At 36.3% G+C, this 17454-nt stretch overlaps 2 protein-coding genes across 3 annotated transcripts in view; one reads left to right on the forward strand and one right to left on the reverse strand.

The window, feature by feature from the left end:
• LOC105326231 (uncharacterized) overlaps positions 1–7038 on the forward strand; it is a 36701-nt gene extending 29663 nt beyond the window's left edge. For both annotated transcript variants that reach the window (XM_066081081.1, XM_066081082.1), the window contains exons 26-34: positions 1411–1495; positions 1600–1797; positions 2260–2397; positions 2536–2681; positions 3267–3390; positions 4425–4544; positions 4856–5002; positions 5432–5673; positions 6666–7038. In XM_066081081.1, coding sequence (XP_065937153.1) covers positions 1411–1495; positions 1600–1797; positions 2260–2397; positions 2536–2681; positions 3267–3390; positions 4425–4544; positions 4856–5002; positions 5432–5673; positions 6666–6816 — 1351 coding nt within the window. In that variant the 3' untranslated portion in view covers positions 6817–7038. The remainder of the gene's footprint in view (positions 1–1410; positions 1496–1599; positions 1798–2259; positions 2398–2535; positions 2682–3266; positions 3391–4424; positions 4545–4855; positions 5003–5431; positions 5674–6665) is intronic.
• Positions 7039–11805: 4767 nt separating this feature from the next.
• On the reverse strand, positions 11806–15665 carry LOC105326230 (uncharacterized). Its single transcript, XM_011426132.4, has 2 exons — positions 15204–15665; positions 11806–14078 (listed from the first exon to the last, which is right to left on the reverse strand). The coding sequence occupies exons 1-2, from the start codon at positions 15356–15358 to the stop codon at positions 13028–13030; spliced, it is 1206 nt and encodes a 401-aa protein (XP_011424434.1). The 5' UTR covers positions 15359–15665; the 3' UTR covers positions 11806–13027.
• Between the last annotated feature and the right edge of the window lie 1789 nt (positions 15666–17454).

The raw sequence follows: 17454 nt of genomic DNA on the forward strand, positions 1-17454 counted from the left end.
TTTCACTATCCCACACGAGTATATAATGAATGATTATTTTTCTCGCATTATTTTACATTAAAAAACCATGTCTGACAACTTTCTGTTATGACGTTCAACAGATTATTTTCGGTTTATCCCTCCGTGTGCTTTAAATAGTGCAAGTCAAAATGAGAGCACACGACAGTTTTATCAATAAAAATAGGATAAATTGTAATTAACTAAGCTAAACAATTACTTAATGAATAATCTCAATCAATCATTTTGCATTTCCCTACAGCAGAAAACGTTTGTTTACGTTTTAAAGCGGCGTAGTAATACACAGTGTAAGACAGAAAAATCTCACATTGCTGTCTCACACTGGACAAACCGATCTCACATCGGTGATAATGCGAGAAAATACCTTGTCACAAGAATGATGAACACTTGAATTTAACATTTCCTCTCCCCATGTTTGACATATTTGCTTATTATGAAATTCTTTACTATCCTCTTATTAAAGGCATCTTTTAAAAAAAAGTATGAATGTTGCTATAGATTATAAAACTTTTTTTCTTCAGTTGTAAAGTTTACATGTATGCATTGTATTTGTTGAACCACGTCGCGCACACATATTTCCAAAGCCAGTCACAGCAAGGACATTTAAGATTCTGTGGTTTGGAGAATCTAAAAATCTGTTAGCATGGTTGATCAGTCAGCTATCTGTCCATTGACAACTCATAAATACATGTACTTGTAATTCATGTACATTGTTAAGTGAATTTCTTCTTTAGATTTAGTAGATAATATTGTTTGAGATTTTACTTTGATTTAAGTCCCTGAAAAGTACCAAATCTAGTAAGTAGAAATATTGATGTCAGAGTTGTGATTCACAGTGTTAAGATCGGCAAGTGATCTTTCTGTTTTCTTGTGTGCTCACTTCACAGATACAGAGAACTGAAAATTATGAATTTCTATTATCCTGTGTTTTGTTTTTTTCACTAGCCTGAATTACTGTAGATTCCTTAATTAACGCAAGAAATTAATTCCGCAATTAAACCCGTTTGCATCAAATTATGAGAATATAAAATAAGGAATGCCAAATTGTTAGCGTAGTCTCATTTAGATTACATATGTCAGATAAATGAGTGAGAATTTTAAACTCAGTGAAATGTGCTTCTCGCTATTTTACACGGATATAAATTCCTTGCATTTAATTAGGAATCTACAGTACTTTTGATTTAAAAAAAATGATTGAAGACTATTAGACTTGTTACAGACATATATCTTTACATACAGTTTATATATATACATGTAATTAAGTTAAATTTTCTTAACCAGCTCTTGAGATTTAAAATGACTTGTTTGAAAAAAAGCTAGAGTTCAGAACACTTTTACATGCACAATATATGATTATTTTATCAACCTGTTTCTTTTCTTCTTTTTACTCAGTAAGAACATAGTCCAGGAAACCACCACTGCCCTGTGGTGCTCAAACCGCGGGATGGCTGAGAGCGAACTAGTGGAACTCCTCGAGGTAAGACGGCAGTCTCGGGGGAAGGGAAGGGATGAGCCACTGAATACTTGGCCAGTTTAAGAAATAAGAACAATAAAACCACCATGTGATTGTCTAACATTCAGGTACCTATGGCGGTGTGGTCTCCATTTTACATGAGCCTGACGGACAGCCTGGTCAACAAGGACGGGATCCTGAACTTCTTCCATGACCATCTGCGGCAGGCGGTGGAGAGGAAGTACCTGAGCACCGAAGAGGACAAGAGAGCCACCTACCACAAACTGGCTGACTACTTCACCACCAAAGAACTGACGGACAGAGCGGTGAGTCAACCACACTGTAGGGGTCCTCTGTATGGGGATAAAGGGCTCAGTGATCAGATAAGTTAGTGGGGTTTGTTATCCTTTCTAACACCACTTAAAGAATGTGGCTCATTCAGTGTAGCTCACTAGCCAAAATATTTTTGGCTACTTCCAGTAGTGAAGCTAGCTACAAAGACTTCTAAAAATATGAACAGGCAAATTACAGAAACATAAATGAAGTCACTGATTATCATCAAGCTAAACACTTCCTCTAGCTTTTTAAGAAAGTCATATAGTACATTTAACAAGCCAAAATATTTCTGGGTTCTCTTAGTAGTGAAGCTAGATGCATTGGATTATTTCTCATGAAATGTACATGAGTCATGAATAGAGCCACTGATTTTATTGGACTTAACACTTCCTCAAGCTTGGTAAGTTGGTCAAGGTCTTGACATTGATGATTGAACTCTGTGACCTCTGTAGGTGGATGAGCTGCCCTTCCTGTTGGCCAAGGCCGGGGAGCTGGAGAGACTGAAGGCGACCATCAGTGACCTCAGCGTGTTCCAGAGGATGAGTCAGGAGGAGGACCGCAAGTTTGAGCTCATCAAGTCCTGGCAGATTGTAAGTCTCGTTGTTGTCATGACTACTTACTAGTTATTCCCACAAACTCATCAAGTCCTGGCATAATATATAGATATTAATCTGTCATGAGATAAAATGCAGTAATTTACATTACACCTATCCTTCTACTGTCATTAGCTAGGTGACTATAACCTGGTAAAGGAGGAATACTCCAAGAAGCTCAAGGAAATCCCGGAGTCTGAGCGGGGCACAGAGAACTACTCCAACCTCCTGGATAAGTTAGGTGGTTTCTTTGTGGACCTCGGGCTGTATGAGGCTGCCAGGTACCAGTAGTTCTAAGTTAAGAAATATGTCCTCTATATTTCGTGGGCAGATGGATTTTACATCGATGTGTAGAAAGTCACTTGTCTGTTCTTCATACGATATGACTTCATAATTAACTTTGTTGTCACGATCTGCATTCTTGTCAATAGTTCTAAGGGAATGTATCTTAACATTAAAAGTGATTTATATCAAACCACTATAAATCTGCATGTTTCCTTTAAATAGATGCTGCCGTTAATGCTAGACGTACAGAATTCATTCATATAAAAAACCAGTATCAAATAATCGGCAGTTTTAAAGCTTAGTTTTAATTAAAAGACTATTTATAAACTAGTGGTTTGGAGACTCTCCCTGCTACGTGTAAACAACTGAATGAAGAAATATTAATGCATGTAACATAGATTTATTAGATACTTACAGTCAAAGTATTTTTGCGATAATTTGAATTGTATTATAAACAAATGCAATGTAGGAATTACATGCACAATGAATCAAAATTTCTTACCCCTGCACCTTTGTAAATATGTTTGACTGTTTGTAACCCATAATGATGAAGCTAGCCTTGTCGGTATGTGACATTGTAGAACTGTGTACGAGATGTTGGTTGCTGATCTTGAGGCTCAGTACAGGGAGAGCCACACCACTGTAGTCTACAACGCCTTCGCTCAGAACTGGAAGTACAGAATAGAACATCCACAAGTTCTTAATGTAAGTATCTAATAAAAATTCCTCAGATCCGTTATGTAATTTTCTAATAAAGCATTCCTAAGGTCCTTAATGTAAATATCTAACAAAGCATTTCTCAGGTCCTCAATGTAAGTATCTAATAAAGCATCCCTCAGGTCCTTTATGTACATGTAGGTATCTAATAAAGCATTCCTCAGGCCCTCAATGTAAATATCTAATAAAGCTTTCCTCAGGTCCTCTATGTAACTATCTAATAAAGCATTCTTCAGGTCTTCTATGTAAGTATCTCATAAAGCATTCCTCAGGTCCTCAATGTAAGTATCTAATAAAGCATCCCACAAGTCCTTAATGTAAGTATCTAATAAAATATTCCTCATGTCCTCAATGTAAGTATCTAATAAAGCATTCCTCAGGTCCTCAATGTAAGTATCTAATAAAGCATTCTTCAGGTCTTTAATGTAAGTATCTCATAAAGCATTCCTCAGGTCCTCAATGTAAGTATCTAATAAAGCATTCCTTAAGTCCTTAATATAAGTATCTAATAAAGCAATCCCCAGGTCCACAATGTAAGTATCTATTAAAGCATTTCTCAGGTCCTCAATGTAAGTATCTAATAAAGCATTCCTCAGGTCCTCAATGTAGGTATCCTATAAAGCATTCCTCGGGTCTTCAATATAGGTATCCGATACAGCATCCTTAGTTTATGAATGAGATTGTACTTAGAACTTATTGAAGTACTCAGAATACTCAGAAGTATTGAATAAAGAAAGTGTGGCGGTCTTAGCCCAATATTGGTCATTGCAACACAATCTCTCCTCTGAGAAATCTAAATTTATTTTTACTAACATAGCGTTGACTTGTCAATATATTGGTCAACACTTTGCTCTTGGGAAATTTAAAAGCCCATGGGCCTTTTGTACCACTTTGTGTGTAAATCATTTTTTGATTGGCTGGTTTTTGTCGTAGCATCATGAGCTTAATAGTCTGATCTGTGAGAAGCTAATAACTACAATATGCATGTACATGTAATATCTTAACTCTATTTTCTTTTGAAGGCTCTGCAAAAGCTTGGGTTGATTTGTGAGAAACTGATGGAACTGGATGCCAGTGGGTACTATTACAAGGACGCCACCACCAGGCAGAACAGAGTGGTCACCCCCTCACAGAAATTACAGGTAGATATACCTTTACAGCAAGTGGTTGTGATGATGAATAATCTAACAGTAAATGTCATTGAGCCCCCCCCCCCCCAACACTGTCTAAAAAGATTTGGAAAGATCACATTGTGTAATAGAAATAGGAGATTTTTTTTCCTTTTTGAGATTACAGCTTATTTACACTGCATTAAAAGAGAACTGTTTGAGTGAGTCAACAGAAACATGTATGGGTTTAATTTGTAATGAATAATGCATTGTATTTCAACATTAGACTATTCTTCATGAAGCAATAATGATATCTGACATTAACCTTTATCAATTTTTTTCAGTTGTGTAAGAGTCTGTTGGGGTTAGCCAGTGTCATGAACTTGAAGAACGACATGCCCCAGTCCCGGAAACTCCTGATCCGAGCCCTGGAACTGGCCACGGAAGTCCTGGGGATGCAGCATCACTTTGTAGCAACTATACTGAACAAGGTACTAAATGGTGATAACCATACAGAAGAAGGTTAACTTTGGCATCCTATTTGACATGGTAAGGCCTGGGTTAGGTCAAAGCTTGATGGGATGTGATTCTTAATCATTGTGTTTTCTGTCTAAGATTGTATTATATTGCATCCCTCGGTTAAGAAAGGTAATTATAACTTGGGTAAATTACATTAAATTTGTTCTTTGGGCAAAATTGCCTTATGGATCTTATACATTTGTACCACTACATGTACCGGTACTTGTACTGACATTAAATGCAAGTAATTTATCCAGACAAATATATGAAGAGTTATATTTTATATACGCTTAAAACAAACCCAACCAGTCTGATGTACCTGAAACATCTTGATAAATGCTAAATACAATACAACATGTAAAGAAGTCAAGTCACATGTAACGGGTACATGATTTTTACAGCTGGGAGTGTTGGGGTACACCCAGAGTCGTGTGGACGAGGCCCTGGCCTACTACCTACAGGACTTGAAGCTGACCCGCAGTGAAGTGGGGGTCACTCATCCCCGCGTGGCCCGCATCCTGGGCTCCATTGGGATGGTGTACGACGACAAGAATGACAAGATGGCGGGTGAACTGTACGAGAGCAGCCTCGCCATGTTGCTGGACACGTATGGATCAGCTCATGTTGATGTGGCCACTGCTAGGTAAGCTCAACTCACATACACGGCTCATTGCTAGGTAAGCTTAACTCACATACACGGCTCATTGCTAGGTAAGCTCAACTCAAACACTCCACTCACTGCTAGGTAAGCTCAACTCAAACACTCCACTCGCTGCTAGGTAAGCTCAACTCACATACACGGCTCATTGCTAGGTAAGCTCAACTCACATACACGGCTCATTGCTTGGTAAGCTCAACTCAAACACTCCACTAGCTGCTATGTAAGCTCAACTCAAACACTCCACTCGCTGCTAGGTAAGCTCAACTCAAACACTCAACTCACTGCTAGGTAAGCTCAACTCACATACACGGCTCATTGCTAGGTAAGCTCAACTCAAACACTCCACTCGCTGCTAGGTAAGCTCAACTCAAACACTCAACTCACTGCTAGGTAAGCTCAACTCACATATATACACGGCTCATTGCCAGGTAAGCTCAACTCAAACACTCAACTCACTACTAGGTTAGCTCAACTCAAACACTCCACTCACTGCTATGTAAGCTCAAATCACATACATGGCTCATTGCTAGGTAAGCTCAACTAAAACACTCCACTCACTGCTAGGTAAGCTCAACTCAAATATATCACTTGCTCCTTGGTAAGCTCAAATCAAATACTCCACTCACTACTAGGTGAGCTCAACTCAAATACACAGCTCATTGCTAGGTAAGCTCAACTCAGATACATCACTTGCTGCTAGGTAAGCTCAAATCAAATACTCCACTCACTACTAGGTGAGCTCAACTCAAATACACAGCTCATTGCTAGGTAAGCTCATCTCAAGTACTCAACTCACTGCTATATAAGCTTATCTCAATTGCTCCACTCACTGCTAGGTAAGATCATCTCAAAGGTTACCTTATCTGAAATACACCACATATTGCTAGGTAAGCAATGTATGAAACAGCACTGAAAGCACTTATTTCTTAACAAGATTTGTAATACACAATAAGTGTATTTTTATTTTTTTGTAGATATAACCTTGGAACCTTTTACTTTGCCACTAGCTACTATGCTAAGGCAAAGTTCCAGTTTCAGGAGGCCTATGATGTCTACAAGGCCTTTCTCTCTGATGATCATCCGGACACACAGGCAGCCAAAAAGGCCCTAGAGGCAGTGCCTTAACAAAATTATGTACAGACAGATGGGCCCAAGAGGCAGTGCCTTAACAAAATTATGTACAGACAGATGGGCTCTGAAAAAATAAACAACTGTCCCAGATTTAAGTTAAAAAAAAAGGGCTTTGATGGAGAATGTCAAATTGCTTGAAAGTTTCTGGAAATCAACTTTGTTTATTTATTTACAGTATTGACTGTATTGTTGCAAAACCTTTTTCATTTATTCTACTATTACTTATTAGGTTAGTTACTGACTCACTACGGAAATATATTGGGTTGATCAATCTCATAGATGGCGAGGCGAAGCCGAGCCGTCTATGAGATTGATCAACCCAATATAGTCAGTAACTAACCTAATAAGTGTTTTGTTTTCCCAAGGACTATCAAGCGACATATTCATTCACAAATAGCGGTGATCTACGCAAAGCCATGTATACAAGATGCCTTATATCTCGTCCAATTAAACTCATTTAAAACTCATAAAAATTATCAATACCACCTTTCAAATACGCTTTAAAAATCTTCGCTTCATCCATATTACTTACAATGTTTTGTTGCTATTCAATTTTAAACCTCTGCAGAGATTTGAGCAAATTTAGGCCTAGACGCTGCCATTTTATTCTGCTCCAGACACAACAATGTGACGTCAATATTCAAAGGGCAACTACTCTGATTTAAAAATAATTTCAAAGGGCCACTACTCTAAATATTTTAATGACTTACTGAACACGATTTCTGTTTTAAATAATATGAAATATCGAGATGAGTAGGTGAGGCGGCGGCCAATGACGGCCATATTGCCTAATATTAATCCTCAAAGAACCTACATAGAGATATATGAGGCAATCACGTGCCATGTTTAATCCAATGAAAATGTGACATTTCAGTCCGAGGGAAAACAAATATTTATATTGTCCATACTGTGATATTAACCTTTTTGTGGCAAATTTCATATATCCCATATCTTTACATTGTTTATATTACCAAGTTAGCCATTTTTGTGGCAAAAATGTCCTATGTTATTGTTCTTGTTACTACAGTATATAGTTTGCTGGAATTATTGGTAATTATTGGTCTATTTGATGCTATGTGACATTTTTTTAATTTAGATATTTCAGTGTTTAGAGGTTTTGTTTTGATTTAAACCAAGTTTAAGATTTGAGGATTTTTAGAATCATATACCAAAGATGTAGTTGTATTAAAACAAGGTTTTTAGACAGTATTGAAGGAGTTAGGTATAGCTGTGTTAAAATGTTTATGTAGCTTACAGCTGGCTTAGAAGCCTGTTAATGACTACAGGTCATGCATAAATACTCAGATTTCTCAAATGTTGTTTTTTTTTCTCCACTTTATTGCACTATGGACATGTACATAAAACTTTGGTTTTAAGTACACTACAGTTGTAGATTTTATTCCTTTCACAAAGTTTTCAGGCTAATAGCACCAACTAATCTGTGTCCACGTCTTATGTTACAGTAAAAAATGATTTGGTTTTCATAACTGGTGAAAGCACATATGTTGTCTGCAAAGCTGTTTCATGACCCTAGACCAAAGTCATTAGATGAAGGTCAGGGTCATGTAACCTTGTTCAATTTTGGTTTTATTGCATCCAAAAAATTTTGATTTACACAGAATTTCATGTTTTGGGAATAAAGGGAGTCACTGTGAATATGAGGGTACCTCTGATTATCAGGGACACTTTGTTGAACATCAGTTTGTGATTTATATAAACTTTGTGGTCCGTGGTTTTACTGCAAAGAGACATCAGAGGTTCGTAGTTGGCACCATTGATGTTCATTATCTTGAGCATTGAGAATTACTGCGTATCCTATCTTTTTTTACATTAAATTATTATACATGTCTTAATTTAAATGAGGTTTTTTTGGCCGAATCTGTATTAGGACATGAATTTCTTTCTGACAGCTGTGGTTTATTTATCTTTATACATTTACATGTATATTTTTATTTATATGATATGTATTTTGGGTTTTTTTTCACTCTGTCTCATAAATTTTGTAATGTGATGAATATTTCCACAAGTTGTATTTTATTTTACATATGTAACTGGCTGTGGTATTTTATGACAATCATTTGTTGTATATTGTTTTGCCTGTAATATAAAGTTAATAACAAAGAATTAAACAGTATTTATCCCAAATACAGGGTCCTTAAAAATAATGACTGTATCTTTAATGATATTTCTTTTTTAATTGGTGTGTGTGTTTTGTGTGTATTTTGAGGTCTTGTGGGTCAAACATTTTGACTCCTATGACCTATGAGCCTTTTGTATACATGAATGTACAGTTTAACTTTGATATCTCGAACACTGATATCTGGATTACAAAGGATATGTCCAAGTGATTTGTAAGTCCCAACCACTTATTTTATATGTATTTTACCTTCGATAACTCGAATACTCGGATATCTCGAAGTTTTTTAACAGTCCCATCTAGTTCGAGAAAACGAAGTTTGACTGTATACACATTATTGTTTTTTCATGGAAAGATGGTTTCATTTTATGAAATTGTTTAAGAATGCATTGAAGTTTACTCATTTGGAGTAAATCAAGATAGTTATAGTGTAAGATGCAGGTGATATTGAACTTGTAAATTAAAACTTTGTTAATCTTGCTAACAGCATTTAAAGGTGGTTTAGGACACTTGTCAATATGAAATTCATATTATGAATGTGGATTAAAGTACATTTTAATCAAAATACTTAAACCATTTTCAAAGGACTATATATGGTTTGAGCCTAAAATGGCCGCCTAAAATGAACATTGTCATTTTACTGTAATTCTTTGTTTTATTTGTACAAATATACATTTGAAGTTTTTTCATAATTTTCATTTTGATTTTAGTACCTACAATTTAAATATATGACATCATAAAGTTTACCTTTTCCCGCCATTTTCTCATTTTTAGCATAAAACGGCTTGTTTTTAGGTAGTTTTTCTTTAAGGAACAAACAAAATATTTTCACCAAAGATTAATCTATCCAATACTTATAAGTGACAAAAAGTTCGTTCTTGTTCAAGGAGTCGCTCTATATTTCCCATTCGAAAAAAGATAAGAAAAATGTCAATTTTTGATAGATTTTGATTAAATCATAAAAATAGCGTCACTTCTGACGTCATATACTGCCATTGAGCGCATATAAATCAAATAAATAGGTGAAAAACGTATTTCATGTCAACTCTTTTATAAAATAACACAACAAATTAATGTACCTGAATCATTTTAAAAATAGTGAATTTTGGGGGCCAAATTTGACTAATATCATATATAGTTCTTTTTACATTTTTTGACCCAAAAAAAGTTTGTTTTAAATTTCTTGGAAAGGTAAAAGTTACAAAAGCTCTAGTATGATTAAAACTCATGACTTACAGATTCCCTGTCAACGCTCTAATCCATTGCGCTAGGCTGTTACGAGAGAATATAGGTATAGGAACAGTTTTTTAAATTATACCTGATTTTATTTGTTAATTCAATTGGAAGGTTACAATAGGAGGTGTCCCATTCCACTTTTAATTTATATAATACTGTATTTACAGTGTATATCTATTGATTAAAATACTCCGTCCTGTAAGCTGTACATCTCTGTGATTTCATATATTAAACGTTTTAAGTCCAAAATCGTATTGTTTCTTTTCTTTTTAAATATATGGTTCATAGGCATTTAGCTAAGATGTGTAAGAGAGGCTTATGGGCTGTATTGTCCACCAAATCATTGATGTCAAACCGTGACAAGTACTATATCTACTATAATCCAATTAAATGTATAAAGAAGCCCCCCCCCCCCCCCCACCTTAAAAAAACAGTACTGGCCTTTCTTAAAACTGCAACTGTACTGTAGCACTATCATTTAAGACATTAAAATATTTAAACATCTTGTGTTTCTTTACATCAAAAATAAAGTATTTTCCTCAGAATTTTACTTGTGACCTCTGCTTAACTCAACGAAATACGATGTAAATGGATTTGAAAATCACTATAGCCATCTCTTATCCACCATGCATGAATATATATATTTAAACAATAAAATGCTTTTTTGGTGATTCATTCGGGATATGAAGGTAGCGACATTGCAGGAAAAATACAAAACCCGCGTTAGCGGGTTATGTAAATTTTTCCTGCAATGATCGCTACCTTCAACAACCCGCATGAATCATCAAAGAAAGCATTTTATTGTTTATGTTAACATCTTTCTTTAACTAATTAATAAATTGATTATGAAAAGTTAGTAAAATTCACTAAATTACTGTTAATGTACATAAGTACGTTAGATAAAAGAAACAGACAAATCGTCTCTTGTGAGACTTTGAGTCTGGCATCATCGTGATTATTTTGTGCAGTCCGTGAGTTTACATAGGTCGCTGTAGATACAGACCAATCGATAAACAGGGCGTGTCAATTTCAGTCCTGTCACTTTCAGTCGCTGTAGATTTCGATAAATGGGGCGTGTAAATTTCAGTTTGGCTGTTTCTATAGAGCTATGAATTGACTATATTTTTCCGTAAGAAAAAGAGGAAATTATACATGGTAGATGTAAATATATATATATATATATCACATCTCGAAAGTTTTTTAGTACTAATAGTTTAAATTGTTTTCATATCAATTCGCATCTCGTTTTCTGTAGAATAATTGTATTTGTTAGTTGGACTCTCACATCCCCAGTCTGTGGCCCCTCTCTGGTCTAAAGGGTTATTGCTACAAATCTGACTTTACTTGGTATGAGCAAGCCGACCCGGGTGTCATGGTATGAACAAACGTCTACTTGAGGCATTTTTAAGGAAGCTTTAAATTTTTTGATACTACTAATTTATCTGGCTTTAAAAATCGGGTTTTTAAATTTCAATTAAAACTTAAATAATTTCATACCCACCGGTTTAAGGCAAACGATAACGCCGATCGAACGGCTCGGAAAACCTCACCAGAACATTCAGCACAGGTGAGCTAATAATAAAAAAAAACCCAAACACATGTACAACACCTCGTATTTCATTGTTTTTTATTTAATTATAATGAAAATGATTCACCTTTTTGATGACCCCCCCCCCTTTTATATTAATCGACATAATGAATATTTTTTCGGTCAATCTGGAGAGAATCAAGTTCTAAATAAGGCATTGGCGTGTCCAAACATCGTCATGATTTGAGTGTCTGCACTAGGGAGGGGGCATAATTTAATTTTTAATTTTGTTTGTAATAATTATGTAGACCATTATACTTTCTATGACATAAAATGTTAAGATTATTGATTAACTGAAAATTCACTGCAAACAGTTCTACCCCAAATTGCACATAAAGTGCTGCTCATGTCACGATGTGTATTATCATATGGGAAGGGATCTCATCCTTCAGTTATGAAAATTATAAATTTTAATTGTATTACCGGAGCTTGCATATACATGTATAGCCTTCATTTTTAATTAAAGTGGTACAAAACAGTGTTATTTAGGGGCAAACACATAGTGCGGGTATTACTGTCTAATGACAGCATCTAGTTTAGTTAGGTTTGTCAAGAAGGACATTATTTCAGATTTGCCACTAAAGAGAAATGCAATGAATTTTGGACATGCTGAGTTGGTAAAGCAAGGTTATATTCTTGAATCTTTAATATTCTTATTGCATGAATGAAAAATGTAGTATAGTTATGACATCAAATATTGTGCATCCTTGTTTATCAAATGACACCATATAAAATGGTGCCGTAAATATACATGTGGTATGGACACTAGTATTCAATGGCCATTCTCGCAAACGTTCATGAGACTCTGGTCGTGGGTTTCCGATGATGTTGATATCTTCAAGAAATGTCATTTATGATAAACCACCCCAGTCAGTTTTCATTCCAATTTAATACTAACAAAGAGTCCTGAAGTCCTGAAAGTTAGACACTAGAAACTTAGTTCACTGTGTTTGCAAGATGACCACATAACGATTGTTTATAAAGCGTGTTGTTCATGATGAAATCTGAAAAATTGTTATGTGATGGTAGTATAAATGAAAATGTTTTCTATGTAAATTGTTAACGATTAATTTAAATATTCTAAGTGAAAACAAATCTGGCATAAAAATAACATTAAACATAAGTATTTAAAAAAAACAATATCACAGTCAAAGAAATTAATACTAATTAGTTATGATTCAGTAAATCATGGTGTGTTTGTATATAGTATAATTATATGCATATATATGCAGACATTTCTGCCATTAACTATCTGCATATTCATCAGATATTTCCTCTAAGTCGTCACGTAGTTGCCGTCTTTGATTTAGCAAACTACGCAACTCCGTGGCAACGTAACTTAGTCTTCGCCCCAAATCACGCACTTCCTCTAGCTGCTCTTGGCGCCTGCGCTCACGAGTTTCCTGAAATTCTGTCAGACCTCGACGTCCTCTTTCCAGCTCGGTTGAAAATGACGTCATCAAGGTGTCTAAACGCTCTCTGCTCTCCCTCAGTCTCTGCCTGACATTAGTGTACCCAGGATTGGTGGGGTTAGGGTTCGTTCGGACCCCTCTAGACACGGTGGTGGTTGTTCTCGGCTGCTGCGGGGGTTGCGGAACGGTATTTGTTGCTCTAGATCGATCGATACGATTTTCGTTCGTTGTCGAGCGCAGCGGAAGCATCCTTCCTTCTTGTGCTGGTGGATTCTGCGAATTATTGTTGATAATACTGGGTAGAGTTGGCACCCGTCGCACTGCTTGTCCCGTGGGGCGGGGCGTTGTCGGTGGGTGCGGGGTCCGTGGTGTCGTGATGGCGGACGCGCTGCTTTGTTGCGGCGATGCACTGGTCGTGCCGTTGGCGGGGTCACGTGCGGTCTGAGTTCCCGCCAGACGGCTCCTGGTCAAACGATTTGAAGTGGACGGGGGACGCAGGGACAACCTCGTGCCTGATTCGTGGCTGCCATTGTCCAACCGCGGCAAATCATCCTCTTGTTCTGCCATTTCACTGTACATACTTCGATAATGCTCATCGAATCTACTCCTAAACGGAAGTCCAGTTCGCGTGTATGTGGTATGCCTGTGTTTTGGCAGTAATTTTAAAGGTCCTTTCCATTTACACGATTCTAAGTGACATTTAACCCTAAGATTTCCCACTTTTTCTTCTAGTTCCTGGTCCCGAATGTAGTAGCCCTCTGTCCGACAGACTGGACACTTCCGGTGGTTTGCGTGCGGTCCGGAAGTAGACCACACAAAAATACACGTGTAGCAGTATTTGTGTCTGTTGCTGCATCTCCTTGGGTCCCGCAGAATTTGATAACTGAAAAAACAAACAATTTTTGATAAAATAAGAAATACTTCATACTACCGGTATGTTCAGGGTAAAATACGATATTCCATTGTAATTGTTCGGAAAACAGAAATGAATTTACATTAAAAAAAAAACAACATACTGTGCACATAAAAATTCTAACCAAAAAATTCTATACTGTATAGGTATAGATATGAGTGTGTGTGGAGAGAGAGAGAGAGAGAGAGAGAGAGAGAGAGAGAGAGAGAGAGAGAGAGAGAGAGAGAGAGAGAGAGAGTAACAGCATATAAATGACCCCCTCCCCCCGGCCAGACAGTCACAAGTATAATCTAACTATGGGCGAATCTACTGGTATGTATACTGTGAATAAAAGTATATATAAAGTCTATACACAAAAAGTTGCGTTTCTGCGAATCAAGTATTCAATTTTAAATACCAAAGAAAAAACAAAAAAAACAACATTTTATAATCACAGGTTAATTCGTAGCCTACATTTTAAAGTCATGTAGTTGTGTATGTACTTTTATTTCTAGACCACTGATTGAAGAGATTAAACATTTTAAATCCCTGGTCTTTTTGGACCGGGTGTTGATACATGTGTTACGATGTACAGACGATATATATCCTGTATATTGTGTGTAAGAATAGCCGCGCGTGAATGAAAGTGGTATAACATATGATTCTATTAATATAGCGATTTCAGGATTTGAATACTAACTACAATGACATTGATCTCATCTATTTTAATCACTTTAAATTGTTGACTAAATATAATTAGGCTCAATGTCCCTATAAAGTTATTTAGATGCAGTACCAAATAAAAGTTCTAAATTTTGTGAAACTTATATGTGAGGATCAAAGCTCTATTCTATTTGATAAATTTTTAAGAAGGCCTGTTAAAACGAACTTAAACTCATTTAACGATCGAATTTCACCACAGAATAACCTAGCTCATGCGCTTTGTTCTTTATTGCAGTAAAAATAAACTATGAAGGCCTGTGATATAAATTTAAAGCAGATTTAACCACTGAATCAATAAACTACATATAGTTAAGTGTGCAGAAAACAACTATGTGTCCCCTGTTAGTATTTAGATTTTAACAGCACACAATGCTATAATAGCCTACTTATTACCATATCGAGCATTCGAACTCCTCTTTCTGCTCTGGGGTCAGGCTCAGGAACAGGTCCTCGCTGTACCCCCCAGGCTTTACGTCCACCTTGGGGGCGGCCAGGTCAATCATGGCCTCCAGCAGAGTCAATAACGGTCGAACGTTCAGATCCGACATTTTGATTTCTCTCCTATTTATTCCTTTGTATTTTAAAAATCCTAGACACCTCAGAAATATATTGACTACTGGTCCCTTGGAGCTTGTCGTGAATCGACCATTAAAATCGATTTTTTAACAGCATTGGTATCTTTCCTTGAACCCCGCATTCTCACTTTTAAGGTTATGTGTAAGTCCTAATGAAGGATTCGTTGAACTGAGAATACTTCGTCTTCAATGAGACTCCGCCGGAACCTGGAAAATCTGCCCTGGACTTCTGCCAGGGTTCTGTAGCGTCGTTCGTTACCAGCCCGCACGACACATTTAAATCTACGGCGAACGGACCCGGATAAAATCCAATACTTCAGAGCTAGTGACAGGAAATTAACACTCAACGGTGTAAACCACAATGTAAATTCTATATTTTGTGTCAATTTTAATCGATCAATATATGTATGTCTCATGTTTTCTTTTAGAAGATATGATAATGAATTTAATGTACGGATCTTTAGAGGTGGGTGTTGTGTTCAATACGTGGATCAGAGATGGAGGGGTGTCAAGAGGGTCCAGACCCCCTTGAAACACTAAAAATACTGCCCTTTAACCCCCCCCCCCCCAAAAAAAAAAACCGTACTATTTTTAATCCGTACATGTGCCCGGACGCCAAAATCAGAGTTCCAGTACTAGCATTCAAATTCACTTAAATATTTAACGATCTCCGATCCTAAGCAATGTTCGATAACTCTAAATTATCCGGATCTTTTTTTCATTCGTACCATAAATTAGCCTTTTATATAGAAAAATTTAAAATAAATCTTGAAGCGTTAATATTACGCTTCACCATGCAACAAACTGCTTAGTGGCTCCGGAAACCTACTATCTAGAGGTAAATGGGTTCGAGCTATAGATGCACCGGTACAACCAGTGTTTTTTTTTCTAATTTTATCTCAACTTATATTCATCGTGGCCAAAAGTGCAATAAATTCGTATGGTGCATGGATGCCATCAACAAAACTCTTTTTTTTTAAATTTCATTTATAAAGTTTGAAAGATAAATACCATTTTTATGATGAAAAAAAATACGTTTATCGAGGCCGAGGATCGGAGCACCTTAAAATTACTGCAAATCCTCCTTCAACCTACCTCAGCCACACATCAGAGAATTTTTGGATCCGCGCCTGATCGAGCTGTCTTGAATGAAAATCTATGTTTTATCTTCTATAACAAGAACTCCTCAAGTCAACAACGATCTGTAGTCCATGTACAATTATAGCTAGCATACAGCAAGATATTGGGGGGGGGGGCGGGGTCGTAGTACATTTCGGCAATGAATAGTGGGAGACACGAGATGAATGTTTCAATACTGGAATAGATATTAAGTAAACCTTAAAATATAATTTGACTCAGAAGCGTCCATTAAAAAAAAGACAATTGCCTACATATAATGTTGATGATGTAAAATGTGGAAATGTTATGTTATCAAAAATAAATTCATTTTCCCAAGTCAAGGGTTTCTGTTTACCTATTTCCTGACAAACTTTCACTCCCCTTCTTCTGCATGGGAGGGTGGTGCAGGAGACACTATATTGAATATTGCGCCAGAATTAACTATAATGACTTATGAAAGAAACAGAGTTGATCCTTTTTTTTAATAAAACAATAAAATTATCTCATTAAGTTGCACTGAATCGGTTTTCTTATTTTAGCAATACAATAATACTTTCTATTAGATATCTTTTTAAAGGAAAAACGAAATATATATTTATGAAATCAGTTAATTCAATGCTGACGTATATGTGTATTGTGTGTGGAATATGAATATACATGTATAACAAAACGACAGATCGACCACCATCGAACATTCTGATTTTTAAAACTAAATTAATAATCATCAAGCACAGAGTTTAGTGACATTTCGTTTGCACCCTTTTATTTTTTTGTTATTTTATTCGGTCCTTGCGATGGATGACAAAATCGTTTAATTCAACAGTATCCAGTGTGTTTTAATGGTATAGTTGGACGAAGACAGATTCGTTCATTTAGGTTTAAATCAAATAGTTTGGTAGCGACAATGTACTTTTTAAAAAGAGTTTTCCAGCACCCCCCCCCCCCCACCC

The sequence above is a fragment of the Magallana gigas genome, chromosome 4 (assembly GCF_963853765.1).
Source record: "Magallana gigas chromosome 4, xbMagGiga1.1, whole genome shotgun sequence".
NCBI lineage: Eukaryota > Metazoa > Mollusca > Bivalvia > Ostreida > Ostreidae > Magallana > Magallana gigas.

Excerpts from the sequence above, each read along its gene's own strand:
- LOC105326230 (XM_011426132.4), bottom strand. The coding sequence starts at position 15,358 with ATGTCGGATCTGAACGTTCGACCGTTATTGACTCTGCTGGAGGCCATG. Across the intron at positions 14,079-15,203 it reads GAGTTCGAATGCTCGATATG|TTATCAAATTCTGCGGGACC; the intron begins GTAATAAGTAGG and ends TTGTTTTTTCAG.